This window comes from Manis pentadactyla, chromosome 1 (assembly GCF_030020395.1).
Source record: "Manis pentadactyla isolate mManPen7 chromosome 1, mManPen7.hap1, whole genome shotgun sequence".
NCBI lineage: Eukaryota > Metazoa > Chordata > Mammalia > Pholidota > Manidae > Manis > Manis pentadactyla.
The window spans coordinates 16,000,436-16,018,398 of record NC_080019.1 but is presented as its reverse complement, the minus strand read 5'-3'; the positions used below and the strand labels follow the sequence as shown (position 1 = coordinate 16,018,398).

Here is a 17,963-nt window from a genome sequence, read left to right as displayed (position 1 = left end):
CCTTATGGTAGAATAAAATGAACTCATTTTTGAGGAAAATGCAGTATCTTTGAAACACAGGACATCATTTATTTGACAATAATAAAGTAACATGACTATTATTTATGTGTGGCTCCTAAAAATTTATATTTTACTTAATAATAATTTACCAAAATGTGGTAAACATGGAAGCATAGGTTTTTAAAAAATATATTAAACATGTGTATATATATATATATTGGAAAATATAATGGATATATGTACATAAATATGTATACACAAAGGTGATCAAAGTAAAAAGACTGGTTACTTTAGGTAACTCTTGACTCCTTACAAATCAGTTTGAACTGTGTACAATACATGTTCTTTTCACCTAACTTGCTTTTGGATACTCTGCTTTTGCTAATTTCACTTTCAGTAAGGAAGAGAGGAAACACAAATAGTACCTCTTATACCTAGATCATCCAAAAAAGGAAAGAAAACCAGTTGTTAATTAGAGTTTGGGGAATAACAAATATTTTCTATTTAGTATAGTTTTCTTGCTCGTTAGCTCAGGTAACGTTGTAAGAGTTGCTTGTCTTGAAAAAGAGTTGAGGAAATTGTCTATTTTGGTCATAACTGCATCAGCCTGTCTTGTGCTTTACATATATCTTATTTATTCTCACAACAACCTACAGTGTCGGTATTGTTGTGCCCATTTAAAAGATCAGAAAACTGACAGTTTTGTTTGTATTGCTTGCCCACTTGTAAAGTACAGCCATAGTTTGCTTGGCTCCAGGCACATAAAAATAATACTTTGCCATTGGGATTCAGAAATGAAAATATTTGAACAGCCCACAGCTTTCTAGATTTTAAATGCCAAGGTGTTTTGTTATGGGGGACAAGGGGCTAAGAAGGGGATACCTTATGAGGGGACCTTGTCATTTTCTTCCTGCAGCGGCTTGTGGCGGACTTCTCAGCAAGCTCAATGGCACCATCACCAGCCCAGGCTGGCCCAGGGAGTACCCTCCGAACAAAAACTGCGTGTGGCAGGTGGTCGCGCCAACCCAGTACAGGATTTCTGTACAGTTTGAGTTCTTCGAGCTGGAGGGCAATGAAGTAAGTGAACAATAAGTGTAATTTTTTCTATGATGTTTTGGGAACCCCTGAAGACAAACTGGTAAAGGAAAGGAAGGAGAGAAGGGGGAGTGGAGACTTCATGCTCTGCTGCCCGTTTCTGCAACTGCCAGTACTTCCGGTTGGCATTGGATGGTATTTTAGGCAGTGCCTGGGAGATTGAAACTACTCAGAAGGAGTTTCTACCTACTGTGTTAATATACAGCATTTTCTTGATGTATTAAAGAGCTATGAAAAAATCAGGGTTGGATTCATGTCACATAGACTTTTCTAGGAAAAATAAACCTAAATCCACTGCTTGAGTCATAACAGAAATACCTGTGCAGACATTTTTTTTGTGGTAATCAGAATATTTTCATTAATAAGTAGTTTTTCATGATGAATGTGCTAATGATTTGGAAATAAAGATGAATTTTTTAGCCTCAGTAAAATATGCACTTAGTTGACACTATCTTTCCTTTACAAAACATAGTTTATTGTAGTGAAGATCCAATTTTTTAGAGGTCCTACGTGCTAGTGCACACACACTAAATTCAGATGGAATGCCAAGCCCAGAAATGTGTCCTTCATACAACTGTTCAACATTGGTTTAATTCCAGACAAGTGTTAACAAATACTTGGTGTGGCTGAGTTTTCTTCTTTGTTTCATTTCTTTTTTCTTTTCTCCCATATCTTCTCTCTCTACTTTTCTTTTTCCATATTTATTTTAAAATATAATGCAAAAGTTTTAAGCATAAAATTAACTCAGAACAATTGTTGTTTTTGATGTGTATCTGTTGCATACTTACAAAGAAGTGAGGGAACAGAAATGTAATGATCTACTACTATGCTCCTGGGCAATAATCATTGGTAACATTTGTGGGTTTTATACTGTAACTTCGTTTTTGCATATGTATCTTTGCTTCTTTTTTTCCCCCTCTCACTTTTCCTTCTTTCTCTTCAATTACTTTTTTTCTCTTAATTCTGCCTGGTAGTAGTTGTTAAGGCATTACTGTGCATTTTTTAGTCTCTTACTAATGACTTAGCGGTATAAAGAAGGTGCTGACTATTAGGTTTCCTTAAAGGAAATTAAAGTCTGAAATGTGATGAGCTTATGTATTTAAGAGAATTGTAGAATTTTAGAGTTACCAGATCTTCTGAGACCTTCTTTATATCATGTAAATTTTATGATAGCAAAGACTGCAATTTACATATCTAACCTATGTTATCCACATGTAACATTGTTTTCCTTTAAAAATTGTCTGAAATTTGGGAAAATGCTAGAATTGAGAAAACAATTCTTATAGTGTTTTTACAAAAGTTTCATGTGAGCAACACTTTTTGAAAGTGGGACTCTCCCCATCCTTCTGTGATTTGATGAGAACTTTGGGTTGAATGACTTCTCTCTCAGTTTTCCCTAAAGCTTTTAGCTGTGGCAGATATGACATTTTGATTCATACTTCTAAGAAGGTAGCAGTTTATATTCAGGAGGAAGTCTGGTAGATGTTTTAAAATAATGAAGCCTTGTGTTCTGAAGGCATTTTTTCATGGTAGCAGTTCTGATTCTTGGAAGGACCCTTTACGAACTCTGTAACGTGTCTCAAAATTCTTAAACTTAAAATGGTGTCACTGTGTGGAAGGCTGCTACAAAATTCTGTTTATTTTCATAGTTTAATGCATTAGCTATTTAAATGAAAAGCACGAGCAGAAACTTGAGCAGAAACTTGACATACCAGCATAGTGAGTTGAGTTAAAACTTCATTTTTTTTTTTCAATTGTATTTGTCCAAATGGAAACGCAATGTCAAACAACTGAAGCTTTGGTTACATTCACCTATCCTATGTCAGACTCTCTCTAAACAAAAGTGGTAACTGTAACAAGGTAAACAGAAAACTTTTTTTTTTCCTAGCAACATTTTGCTTTTTTATCACCTAATGAATGTCACAAGACTGAGTAATTTGGGTTGACATATTGCAAAGTACACATCATGCCCCAGGGTTTAATCATATGCATTGTTAAATCTTACTAATGACACACTTATGTAATAGGGTCATTCACACAAGATGTGTTCTTTAGAATGTGGCCTGTAGAAACTTTTGGAAAGTGTATTGTGGAAACATCTGTTTATGGCCATAAAATTCCTTAAGTATACCTGGCATTCACTTAACGTATTCTGTTTTGCTGGTGGTAGTGGGTTATGAGTAAATCAGAAGCAGACTGCTGCATGGTAGTGTAAAGCCCTGCCTCCCTGAGGCTGAATCCTGTTCCTGTTTGTTCACAGTCCCCAGTCCCTCTTTGTTTGCCCTCCTGCAGTAATGCTACAAATTTCACAGCACCTAACGATTCAAAGAAAGTAAGAAAGACCAGTTTGAAAAGTTTGAAGGGCAAGCAACCCTTTTTATCATGTACCTGTGTCTGCCTCGCTTTGAAAGGCTTTCATGGTGCTGGTCTGATTAGAATAGTGTTTGGGGAGGTGGCACTGGACGGAGCCCACTTCCTGCTATTGACCAGTCCGTGCTGTTGACCACCACACTGCACCTGGGGTTACTATAATTTTGAACACATACAATATTTTTTGAACCTTGGTTTCTCATCTTTACAATAGAAAGGATCACTTCTATTGCTAATGGTTGTTTCACAGACTAAATGTGCTGATTCGTGTCATCGTTGTCAGCATTAGGTAAGACAGTACATGAAAATGCCTTACATGGTTCCCAGTGAAAATATAAACTTAATTAAAACACCAAAAACACAGCAGCTGCTGCTCTTCTTGTGACTATCAGCTTCATCAGTACAGCAAATATTCATCTCATTCTCCTTAACTGTGTTTTTCGGAAAAGATGTATGCTATAAATACATATGAACAAGCATGCATTTGTATACACGTGTCTTGGAGGTGTTCAGAGCAAAATCCTTCACCGGCCTGTCTTTTGTGCCTTCTGTCTCATATCTGGACCCTTGCCTTGAGATTTTTCTTTACTGGCTAGTTCCAGTTTGACTGCCACAGGGAGGGGAAAGCATGGTAAGTTTTTGCAAATTAAATGTCAATCATCTGATACCTTCAAGTCTGGTGACTACAGTGTTTTTTCTAGGTTTGCAAATATGATTATGTGGAAATCTGGAGTGGCCTCTCTTCTGAGTCTAAACTGCACGGCAGATTTTGTGGAGCCGAAGTGCCCGAAGTGGTCACCTCCCAGTTCAACAATATGAGAATTGAATTCAAGTCTGACAACACTGTGTCCAAGAAGGGCTTCAAAGCCCTCTTCTTCTCAGGTAGCCGTGTCCACATGCTGCATGTGTGCTGCGGGTTCTCGGGGTGTATGGGCTGACATTGTGTGTGATGTATTCATAGTTTTCTGTGGCTGTCACGTAGAGGTACATCGAATGGATGAACATTTATCCTAGATTTAATAATCCTTTCCTTAAAGATGAGGATTTTAATAATAGGGGCCTTGATGAAAGGTAGCTTTTGAACACTTAGATCCAAATACACTCTCATCAAATACTAAAAAGGCTAGTATAAATACAGTAATACAAAAATGTCTTCCTACCGTGACTTTGCTTTTTACAAATGGGTGGAGATAATGATACCAGACTTCCAAAAAGCAGCAGACTTTTTCAAAATAATTTATCTTTGCTTTTGGAACATGTGGTCTCATTTTAGCAACATTTTTTTATTCTTACCATTTAGCAACGTATTTTTCTTACTCTTGTTATGTTTTCATGCTTTTTATTAAGCTGATACTAAAAATCATGCTTTGTCTCATCATTATAGAAATGATTACAGTAAGAGATCTAGAAATAGGAAATTATAGATTTACTAAAGATAATATATTATCAGATTATATTTAGCAGTTGACATTTCTACATTTGGAATTTAATGCTCACTTTGGTCAACTCAGTAAAAATCTCCCTCTTAAGGAGCTGAAACTTGATATAAGGCCCCCAGATTTTAAGTACATAGTCAAAAAAATCAAATTCCTTTAGTTTCCCAATTTCAGATTGTACCTTATAAAAACATTGTTCCAAAGCTTCAAGAATAGATAAAATTGCATGAAGCCTTAGTGGGCCATCTATTCTGCCTCTCACACTGGCAAGCAATTTAAAGCAATTGAATTCCAATTATGTTTTAATACTTGGCATTTGGATGGAGTTAATTCGGAGTCCATTCATTCCATCTCCCGTGTGTTTAGGACTAATGAGGTTCGGAATGCTCAGGGTTTATGAGGGTCCAGAGTGATTGGCGTGAACGGCTCATGCTCCGTCAAGGCCCCATTACACAGCACCTGTGCAGCACGAAGACCTCACCCCCTTCTTGTTAATCGTCTCCCTCAGATTAACTGTCTTTTAAAAATTCTTCTCAGGCATTCATTTAAAATTTATGCTATTCAAGGTGGAATTTGACTATCCTATTTCAATGAAAGGAAGACTTCCTTAGACTTAGCTATTCTTTAGATATGTACTTTACAAATTTTTAGGTGAATCAATGTTTAGAGACAAGGCTTCTTAGGACCACCTGAATGCTTATTTTTAAGATTTAAATTATGAAGTGAACACATTTCATCATAATATTAGTAATATTCAGGATCCTTTGTACTTTACCTTAGTCATACATTTTATTTAATACTATTTTTTAAAAGCTACATGCTATATATACTGGTGAAAAATCATGACTAAATTTAAAGTTACCCAGAATAGTTACAATTCTCTCTTTGATAATTTTTGGTCAGGCGAGGCTTTCTAAACTGTAAAGACAGGTTATATGTGTCTTTAGGGCAATGCTGTTGAAATAGGAGGCATATCCCATTAATTTTTAGAGTGCAGACATGAGGACACACACAGGAGACTGCTCTGTAGCACCTGGACTTCAGTCTTTCTGGCTCACACAGCTGTGCTTTTGGTAATTATCTGAGAACTTGGTGTACTTGAGCCCAGAATAGCTGGCTCGCTGTAAATCATGTTCCCTGACACCGACCATTTTAGGAAATTGCCTCCATTCTTAGTATTTATCAGTGCTACATTTAAAAATTATAAATGAATGAGGTGACACGACTTGACTTTGTGGGCGTCTCTCCAGACTGTCTGATGGAGTGTAGATCATTAAGTAAATGGAACAGTTAAGTTCAATCAGAATTAAGCCCCAAACTTTCATAGTACGGCTGCCATTTTGGGAACTTACACACAAGATATCTTTCTTAATCAGGAGAGACTGTAATATCCTCATCATTATATTTACCTGAAGCAGCCAAAGGGTTATGGAAACTGCACACCTGCATTTAAACCTGTGTCTCAGAAACACAGAGCAGATCATTTCCTTTGCAATGACACAGAAGGTGTGTTTGTGACTTGGAAGACAACAGGTCTTTTTCCACTTCTTTATTGGATTATTATTTTATATTATTAGATATAAAACCTAATTAATGTATTATTATTATATCTAATAATATCTATATCTAATTAGATATTATTATTATTCTATTATTAGGTAGAAAATCATCATTCAGTACAGACTTTCAGGTTTTCCTTTTGAGCGTTGAAAACCATCAGCAGTTTATCAGATTCATAGTTAAGATGCTATGGTTCTGGGTGAGTCATTAAATCTAGCTCACATTTAATTTTCTGGAAGTTCTTGTTAGAGGGGAAGGTGCTTGCTCAGGAAGAAGGAAGAAGGGAAGATGAAAACATTGTATTTGTAACTAAGAGGTGGTGTGGTCCTAGCAAGAGATGCCAAAGATAAAGGCCTAGGTCACTTACTGTCTTAATGACTATCATACAAAAGATAATGTGTCTTCATACTTAGGGTCTGTTCCCACTTAAAATGTTATTTTAATGAGTTCTAATAATGCCTTAAGTGTAGTAATACAAAATCATAGGTTAAAAGTCAAACAGTTTATTATGTTTATTAGAAAAGTAAGCCTGTAAATCATGGGGATATTGTATTTCACAAATAAAACGTAAGGATTTTTTTTTAATATTAAAATTCACTCTTGGGGGATTTGATAAAACACACCCCTGGGTTTTCTGTGACAAACTCTTTAGAAAGAAACCTAGCATGGGAATCGAGTCCTTAGGATGACTGTTTGCTTGCCTCAGAAATCTGATTCTTGGGGCTATTCCAGAAGGAAATATTCCAGATTCCAGAAGGAGGCTCCCGGTCTGCTCTGATAGTGGCAGCAATGGGAGGACTAGGGGTACCAGGAGACAGGTGGTGAGCGCCCTGGAGCACATGCGCTCCGCGGCCAGTTCCGCAGCAGGACGACGGCTACTGACTCCATGGGGTAAGAAGTCCTATGTGATAGCCCAGTAATGGGGAGCTAGGTGTAAACCCATCTGTGCGTGTGCACGCGGGCGGGAACCTGAGAGTGGTTACGAAAAGATGCCCGGAATGTCTGTGCTGAAGTGGGAAGGTGATGCATTATAGCCCTTTCTCCAGTTTCTCTCAGTTTTCTATAAATACACAAAAGTAACTGTAGAAGAAAAGCGCGTATTTCTACCTATCTGTTACCCCAGATATTTCTAGATTTGCAAGCAAAAGACTTTGAGAGTGCATAAAATTTTAAATTCATCTATGTATTAATTAGCTAATAAATATTAATACAGGTTAGTAATATTAATAAGATTGTCTTGAATTGAGTTACATTTTAATCATGTTATTTTTGCAGATAATTTATAACATCTTGTTATAGACAATTGAATAAATGCATTGCTGTATTGTATATGCTAATCAAGAGATATTTTATGGAGACTTAAGTCTTAATTGTTTCTGTTTGTAACCAGTGTTGTAAAATTTTCAGAAGTGTTTATGTATTTATGAAAACATAACAAGGAATATAACAAGTTCAGCTACTTTTTTTCCATAGTCTTTTTCTAAGAACAATTATAAAGGAATTCAATAAAAAGAAGAAATAATATTATTTGGAACACATTGTTTGGAAAGGAAAGCTATTTAAAAATAAATTCTAGCTTTCTTTCAGCAAAGAGATGCATCAAGAAAAATAAGAAAGAGATATATTTAGATTTTTAATGTATACAGTGAAATAAAATTTATAGCATTATTTCCAAAATGTAACTATTCAATAAAATAATCATATAGTGGTTTTAACTATTTTTGCAGGCAGCTTCTGCTTTTAAATAGCACTGTATAGCCTTAGAAATAGAATTAGAAGAATACCTATACAAAAGAATAATTAATATTGGTTTCTTTCATTTCCACGTTCATGAAAAAAGCCATCACATATAAATTCTGATTTAAAATCTTAAAAGTGAAAAATGCTATATAGCTTGAAAATTTAGAAGTTAATGAATTATTATTCAGCAGAAAGTATACAAGCTCCTTTGCAAATATCAAAATGTGATCTACTGTACTTACTCTAGGGTATATTCAAAAAGCAATATAGTGAAATAATATCAAAGCAAGTAAGGAAAATAGGACTATCAGAGTAAGGCTATTTGAACATGATATGGACTTATGTGTCTATTCAGTTTTCTAGCTAATTCATTTATTATTAATTCATTTATTATTAATATATTTCTAGCTAGTATAGTGTCATAGTCATTTTTTAGAAGATATCTGGTCTAATAATATAGTACTGCTATTTTCTTGGACTGAGTGAGGTTTGTTTTTAGATTTAAAATAATTACTTTATATGAGAGTACAAACAATCTTAATTTTATATGATGTATTTGAATATAAATATACACAACTGCATAGGTATACATGATATAATTGACTTATGTTAAGTGTTTAAGCAAAGTTAACTATATTCTACACAAAACAAAGTTATTTTTATTTAAATGAGTTAAACAGTAGTATTAGTAGTACTGTATGCATGTAAAAACAGCAACACTTAGGAAATTTGAGGTGCTTTTAAAGATTTAATTGCAACATTCACTAGTTGGGAATAATGTAACAAATGGCAGCAGGCAATGAGAATTGAGTGTAGGTGCTCTGCCTTCTTTAGGCAGCCTGCATTAGGGAAAGGATGTCAATCATGACTTCTGCAACAGCGGGAACCGAGAACTAGGAGAATCAGCCTCATTAGTAATCTTTCCCTCCCAGACAACTTTAACTGGGAAGTGACCTATTACCTATGGCTTTCTTGCCTTACTCATTGGCAGAAACAGAATAAAACCCAGGTTTGCTGACTCCCACTTTATTTCTGTGTGTAACAAATACAGGAGTCAGATGATCTGTATGTGATTTTTTTCTACCTCTAAATTCGAGTGGTTTCAACTGCATGCTCCTCATCTCTTCCACCTTTCACCGTGCACAGATATCTTATTAAGATGTCCCTCCTGATATCACTTGTCTCATGGAATGGTAGCAGATATTCTTAGAAGAAACTCTACCACATGTTATTCTCACAAAGCTTGAAATATTAGTGTGCATATTTTCAAGTGGCAATGCAATGAAAACTTCCCTGTGATATTGAGTCTGGCTCCAAGTTTTTATTATTAAAGATATTTAAACATTTGCATGCTTTGGAAAGAGCAAATTGTCTCCACTGCAGCTTTCTGTAGAGTTTATGAGTGCTCTTTGAAGGCGATTATTTATTTGATAGCTTTGTGTTGAAATCCGTGTGCGCCGTGTGTGTGCACATGTGCATGGCTCTGTTTATTTTACATTTGAGCATTTATTAGGAATATATCAGCTCGTATGTGTTTCCATTCTGGTGCATGGACCATTTACTTCTTTTTCCTACAGACAAGGAAGCTTTCTGCAAAGAGAAAATTTTTATTTTTGAATCTTGCAAGACCCTGAGACAGGTTGCCACTTCAGTTCCATCCAGTATGTATTATTCACAGGCTGATGGCTTCTGATCATCTCAGAGATGCTCTGCAGGCCTCTAATAGGAAATGACACATCCTCTTCCCTAATAACAGACCCTTCCTTCAGCCCACATGAGGGAATGGAAAGCAGATAGTCCATTCCAAAGGAAGCTATTTCCATCTGCAGAAAATAAATGTTTTAATTTCTGCTCAACCAATCATTTGTGTCTGTCACTAACAAAAAATGTTTTTAAAACTTTGTGCCTACCATATGAAAATGCTAGAAAATTTCAAATTATTGAACTATTGATAGAATTCATAATTATTCCATTTATTATGCAAATCATTCTGATAAATATTTGAAACTCTGCATCCTTCCCCCTTTTCTCCTTTGGATTTTGACTGTTGGAAATATATGTAGTTTGTGTCCTGAGAGGAGAAATGGAGGGAGAGTAAGTGAAAACATAACCAGAGCTTTTTTCCTTGATGATCCTTCATACATAAAATGTCCAGATTATATTTGTAGAATTTCTTTTATGATGTTGCTATTTCTCAGCAATACAGATAATCCTGAATCACATTCCCTTTAAGTAGAATAGTTTTCTTCCTCTGTAAAAACAAGTATTTTAAAAATAACCACACAGTATTCTCTATTCCCTAGACAACTTAAAATACTGATTTAAATAAATGACTTTCTTTCTTTCTTTGCATGATGTAAATTGTGTGGATAATTTTAAGTATTCCAGTGTTCACTGAAATTTTCTGTTTTCATATGACTGTTTGACTCGGGGCACAGTTTTATATGCTACTTTGCTGGGCATGATTCCTCTGCTGCTTTGAGTTGCTATTTTGATTACTCCAGTTTTGAATTTTAGCTAACTTTAGATTAACCTACACATGCATTTTAGCAGTGTATTTGATAGCTGTTAATTTTCATATGACAAGGTTTATATTAGGTGACATCAGAGGTAGGGATAAAGGCAGGAAACACTAATAGACTGGGAGGCTGAAAAATAAGAGATACTTAGACAATACTGGTGATATGAAATCCTTCTCCTCTAAAAATTGTTTTTGAACTATCCATATTTTTCAGAAATATGAATAATTAGTTATAAAAAACTACTATTAAACAGGATCAGTTTCCCTTTCAACTTTATTTCTCTTTACTTACCATTAATGCAAGTCAGATTGTGTTCTATCAAATCTAAAGAAAATAATTCTCCTTGGAAGTATAACCCAGTTCTTTGAGGTTTGTGCTAGAATATAGTCTAAGTGTTAGAAATATTTTATGTGTTAGAATTGTTTTCATTATAAATGACTGGACTTCAACTCAGTAATAGTAACTTGTGCTAGCTTGCATTTTAGCTTTTTTGTATTTCCCGCTTATGGTGATCCAAACAGGTCCAATGAAAGCATGACTCAGAAGGTGTGAGATTTCCACCAACTCTTAAAACTCTGGTTGACCTACAGTATAACTACAGTTCAAGCTAATGGGTTTTTAAGTACACCACATAATCATTATATAAACATTCTTGTATGAAATATGTGTCTATTTCAGAGTAATATTTTAATTGGCTCTTCCCATTTAACAAAGATGAGGCGTGTTTCTTACCTCCACTCATGAGGAAATGATTTTCTGTAGCATCTTAAGGAAAGAAACTCAGGAAAGTTGTTCTAAAATAATAAATTTAAGAGATGCAGGGAGCCAAGATGGCGGCGTGAGTAGGACAGTGGGAATCTCCTCCCAAAAACATATATATTTTTGAAAATACAACAAATACAACTAATCCTAAAAGAGAGACAGAAGACACAGGACAACAGCCAGACTACATCCACACCTGCGAGAGCCCAGCACCTGGTGAAGGGGGTAAGATACAAGCCCTGGCTTGGTGGGACCCGAGCGCCCCTCACCCCAGCTCCCGGCGCGAGGAGAGGAGTTGGAGCCGGGAGGGAGAGGGAGCCCAGGACTGCTGAACACCCAGCCCCAGCCATGCACACCAGAGCACAGACACAGTGCATGCGTGGGGTCCTGGATACTAGGGAAACAGGGCAGCAAGACTCCTGAGTGGGTCCAGAAGCCGGCGACCCTGTGACAAAGAAAAGCGAGTGCTTTTTGAAAGTCTTAAAGGGACAGGGATGCCCCAGCTGGACAGAAACACCCCAGGTCACAGTCCAGCAGCTGGAAATTCCAGGGAACTCCGGGCACACTAACCCCCTGGGCAACAGCTCTGAGACCCCTCACGGAGGTAAACAGCCAAACAGCCCCCCATCCATTACCCCTTCAGGGCCCCACCATAGCAGAGCAGCAGCCTGAGGCTGGCCACGCCCTCAGCAAAGGAGCTTCCTCCATACCAGCCGGGCAAGATACAAAGACCCAGTCTACATGCAATTGCCCAACACAAGCCACTAGGGGTTGCAGTTGTCCCAGTAAAGAAAGGCCAGGAGCCAAGTGGAAAGCTGATAGACACATCAATAGCACTCCACTGCACCTATTAACATGAAAAGGCAAAAAAATTTGATCCAGACAAGACTAATCCAGACAGCTTCAACATCTTCTGCATCTTCCCCTGAGAGGGAACCTGGGGAGATAGATTCAATCAGTCTTCCGGAAAAAGAATTCAAAACAAAAGTCATAACCATGCTGATGGACTTGTAGAGAAATATGCAAGAACTAAGGAGGGAGAATACAGAAATAAAACAATTTCTGGAAGGACTTCAAAGTGGAATGGACAAGATGCAAGAGGCAATTAATGGACTAGAAAACAGAACAGGAACGCAGAGAAGCTGATGCAGAGAGAGATAAAAGGGTCTCCAGGAATGAAAGAATTCTAAGAGAGCTGAGTGACCAATCAAGACGGAACAATATCCGTATTATAGGGGTACCAGAAGAAGAAGAGAAAAAAAAGGGATAGAAAGTGTCTTTGAAGAAATAATTGCTGAAAACTTCCGCAAACTAGGGGAGGAAATGGCCTCTCAGACCACAGAGGTACACAGAACTCCCATGACAAGGGATCCAAGGAGGGCAACACCAAGACACATAATATTTAAAATGGCAAAGATCAAAGACAAGGACATAGTATTAAAGGCAGCCAGAGAGAAATAAAACGTCACCTACAAAGGAAAGCCCATCAGGCTATCATCAGACTTCTCAACAGAAACCCTACAGGCCAGAAGAGAATGGCATGATATACTTAATGTAATGAAACAGAAGGGCCTCGAACCAAGACTACTGTATCCAGCACGATTATCATTTAAATATGAATGAGGGATTAAACAATTCCCAGACAAGCAAAAGTTGAGGGAATTTGCCTCCCACAAACCACCTCTACAGGGCATCCTACAGGGACTGCTCTAGATGGGAGCACTCCTAAAAAGAGCACAGAACAAAACACCCAACATATGAAGAAGGGAGGAGGAGTAATAAGAAGGGAGAGAAATAAAGAATCTTCAGACCATGTTTATAATAGCTCAATAAGTGAGTTAAGTTAGACAGCAAGATAGTAAAGAAGCTAACCCTGAACCTTTGGTAACCACAAAATTAAAGCCTGCAATGGCAATAAATTCATACCTTTCAATAATCACCCTAAATGTAAATGGACTGAGTGCACCAATCAAAGGACACAGAGTAACAGAATGGATAAAAAAGCAAGACCTATCCATATGCTGCTTACAAGAGACTCACCTCAAACCTAAAGACATGCACAGACTTAAAGTCAAGGGATGGAAAAAGATATTTCATGCAAACAACAGAGAGAAAAAAGCAGGTGTTGCAATACTAGTATCAGACAACACAGACTTCAAAATAAAGAAAGTAGCAAAAGATAAAGAAGGACATTACATAATGATAAAGGGCTCAGTCCAACAAGAGGATATAACCATTCTAAATATATATGCACCCAATACAGGAGCACCGACATATGTGAAACAAATATTAACAGAATTAAAGGAGGAAATTGAATGCAATGCATTCATTCTAGGAGACTTCAACACACCACTCACTCCAAAGGACAGATCCACCAGACAGAAAATAAGTAAGGACACAGAGGCACTGAACAACACACTAGAACAGATGGACCTAATAGACATCTACAGAACTCTACATCCAAAAGCAACAGGATACACATTCTTCTCAAGTGCACATGGAACATTCTCCAGAATAGACCACATACTAGGCCACAAAAAGAGCCTCAGTAAATTCCAAAAGATTGAAATCCTACCAACCAACTTTTCAGACCACAAAGGCATAAAACTAGAAATAAACTGTACAAAGAAAGCAAAAAGTCTCACAAACACATGGAGGCTTAACGACATGCTCATAAATAATCAATGGATCAATGACCAAATTAAAATGGAGATCCAGCAATATATGGAAACAAATGACAACAACACAAAGCCCCAACTACTGTGGGATACAGCAAAAGCAGTCTTAAGAGGAAAGTATATAGCAATCCAGGCATATTTAAAGAAGGAAGAACAATCCCAAATGAATGGTCTAATGTTACTATTATCGAAATTGGAAAAAAGAAGAACAAATGAGGCCTAAGGTCAGCAGAAGGAGGGACATAATAAAGATCAGAGAAGAAATAAATAAAATTGAGAAGAATAAAACAATAGAAAAAATCAGTGAAACCAAGAGCTGGTTCTTCGAGAAAATAAACAAAATAGATAAGCCTCTAGCCAGACTTATTAAGAGGAAAAGAGAGTCAACGCAAATCAACAGAATCAGAAACGAAAAAGGAAAAATCACGATGGACCCCACAGAAATACAAAGAATTATTAGAGAGTACTATGAAAACCTATATGCTAACAAACTGGGAAACCTAGGAGAAATGGACAACTTCCTAGAAAAATACAACGTTCCAAGACTGACCCAGAAAGAAACAGAAAATCTAAACAGACCAATTACCAGCAACGAAATTGAAGCGGTAATCAAAAAACTATCAAAGAACAAAACCCCCAGGCCAGATGGATTTACCTCGGAATTTTATCAGACATACAGAGAAGACATAATACCCATTCTCCTTAAAGTTTTCCAAAAAATAGAAGAGGAGGGAATACTCTGAAACTCATTCTATAAAGCCAACATCACCCTAATACCAAAACAAGGCAAAGACCCCACCAAAAAAGAACACTACAGACCAATATCCCTGATGAACGTAGATGCAAAAATACTCAACAAAATATTAGCAAACTGAAGTAAAAAATACATCAAAAGGATCATATACCATGACCAAGTGGGATTAATTTCAGGGATGCAAGGATGGTACAACATTCGAAAATCCATCAACATCATCCACCACATCAACAAAAAGAAAGACAAAAACCACATGACCATCTCCATAGATGCTGAAAAAGCATTCAATAAAATTCAACATCCATTCATGATAAAAACTCTCAACAAAATGGGTATAGAGGGCAAGTGCCTCAACATAATAAAGGCCATATATGATAAACCCACAGCCAACATCATACTGTACAGTGAAAAGCTGAAAGCTTTTCCTCTGCGATCGGGAACAAGACAGGGATGCCCACTATCCCCACTGTTATTCAACATGGTACTGGAGGTCCTAGCCACGGCAATCAGACAAAACAAAGAAATACAAGGAATCCAGATTGGTAAGGAAGAAGTTAAACTGTCACTATTTGCAGATGACATGATATTGTACATAAAAAACCCTAAAGACTGCAGCCCGAAACTACTAGAGCTAATATCGGAATTCAGCAAAGTTGCATGCAGGATACAAAATTAACACACAGAAATCTGTGGTTTTCCTATACACTAACAATAAACTAATAGAAAGAGAAATCAGGAAGACAATTCCATTCACAATAGCATCAAAAAGAATAAAATACCTAGGAATAAACCTAACCAAGGAAGTGAAAGACCTATACCCTGAAAACTATAAGACACTCGTAAGAGAAATTAAAGAGGTCACTAACAAATGGAAACTCATCCCATGCTCATGGCTAGGAAGAATTAATATCGTCAAAATGGCCATCCTGCCCAAAGCAATATACAGATTCGATGCAATCCCTATCAAACTACCAACAGCATTCTTCAATGAACTGGAACAAATAGTTCGAAAATTCATATGGAAACACCAAAGACCGCGAATAGCTAAAGCAATTCTGAGAAGGAAGAATAAAGTGGGGGGGATCTCACTCCCCAACTTCAAGCTCTACTACAAAGCCACAGTAATCAAGACAATTTGGTACTGGCACAAGAGCAGAGCCACAGACCAATGGAACAGAATAGAGACTCCAAACATTAACCCAAACATATATGGTCAACTAATATTCGATAAAGGGGCCATGGACATACAATGAGGAAATGACAGTCTCTTCAACGGATAGTGCTGGCAAAACTGGACAGCTACATGTAAGAGAATGAAACTGGATCACTGTCTAACCCCATACAGAAAAGTAAATTCGAAATGGATCAAAGACTTGAATGTAAGTCATGAAACCATAAAACTCTTAGAAAAAAACATAGACAAAAATCTCTTAGACATAAACATGAGTGACCTCTTCTTGAGCATATCTCCCCGGGCAAGGGAAACAAATGCAAAAATGAACAAATGGGACTATATCAAGCCGAAAAGCTTCTGTACAGCAAAGTACACCATCAATAGAACAAAAAGGTATCCTACAGTATGGGAGAATATATTCGAAAATGACAGATCTGATAAAGGGTTGACATCCAAAATATATAAAGAGCTCACACACCTCAACAAACAAAAAGCAAATAATCCAATTAAAAAATGGGCAGAGGAGCTGAATAGACAGTTCTCTAAAGAAGAAATTCAGATGGCCAACAGACACATGAAAAGATGCTCCACATCGCTTGTCATCAGAGAAATGCAAATTAAAACCATAATGAGATATCATCTCACACCAGTAAGGATGGCTACCATCCAAAAGACAAACAACAACAAATGTTGGCGAGGCTGTGGAGAAAGGGGAACCCTTCTACACTGCTGATGGGAATGTAAATTAGTCTAACCATTATGGAAAGCAGTATGGAGGTTCCTCAAAATGCTCAAACTAGAAATACCATTTGACCCAGGAATTCCACTTCTAGGAATTTACCCTAAGAATGCAGCACTCCAGTTTGAAAAAGACAGATGCACCCCTATGTTTATCGCTGCACTATTTACAATAGCCAAGATATGGAAGCAACCTAAATGTCCATCAGTAGATGATTGGATAAAGAAGAAGTGGTACATATACTCAGTGGAATATTACGCAGCCCTAAGAAAAAAACAAATACTACCATTCGCAACAACATGGATGGAGCTAGAGTGTATTATGCTCAGTGAAATAAGCCAGGCGGAGAAAGACAAGTACCAAATGATCTCACTCATCTGTGGAATATAAGAACAAAAGAAAACTGAAGGAACAAAACAGCAGCAGAAGCACAGAACCCAAGAATGGACTAACAGTTACCAAAGGGAAAGGGACTGGGGAGGATGGGTGGGAAGGGAAGGATAAGGTCGGGAAGAAAAGAAAAGGGGCAGTACGATTAGCATGTATAGTGTTGGGGGGCACGGGGAGGGCTGTGCAATACAGAGAAGACAAGTAGTGATTCTACAGCATCTTACTGTCTTGAAGGGCAGTGACTGTGAACTTGATGACAAGTAGTGATTTTACAGCATCTTACTATGTTGATGGACAGTGGCTGTGAACGGGGAGGTGGGGGGGACTTGGTGAAGTGGAGAGCCTAGTAAACATAATGTCCTTCATGTAATTGTAGTTTAATGATACCAAAATAAAAAAATAAAATAAAATGAAATGAAATAAAATAATAAATTTAAATCATTTATTGCCTGCTTGTCTGAATTAGAAATGGAGGCAGCCGACACCATAGTGGCAGGGGCATGCCCTCCTGTCTGTCCATCCTGCATAGGTCACTCATAACTCATAAACTGTAATTTTCACTGTCCATACAGCTAAGGGAATAGGGCTCCTACAATATTATTAAGTTCTCTAAGATGAACTTTATGAGGCTTATTCACCATTATCTTCTGATTTCTTGTACTTGATGCTCTGGTAGACAATTTTCTTTATTCTTCTGTTACTTATGTTTTTGCTTAGTCTCCAGAGTAAGTATTAACAGTGAA

At 37.1% G+C, this 17,963-nt stretch overlaps 1 protein-coding gene across 2 annotated transcripts in view; it reads left to right on the top strand.

The window, feature by feature from the left end:
* Positions 1-17,963, top strand: part of TLL1 (tolloid like 1) — a 184,090-nt gene that overhangs the window by 137,960 nt on the left and 28,167 nt on the right. The window contains exons 15-17 of one of the 2 annotated variants that reach the window (XM_036889090.2): positions 917-1,077; positions 4,167-4,347; positions 9,779-9,862. In XM_036889090.2, coding sequence (XP_036744985.2) covers positions 917-1,077; positions 4,167-4,347; positions 9,779-9,862 — 426 coding nt within the window. The remainder of the gene's footprint in view (positions 1-916; positions 1,078-4,166; positions 4,348-9,778; positions 9,863-17,963) is intronic. The other variant, XM_036889091.2, reaches the window with a different exon arrangement.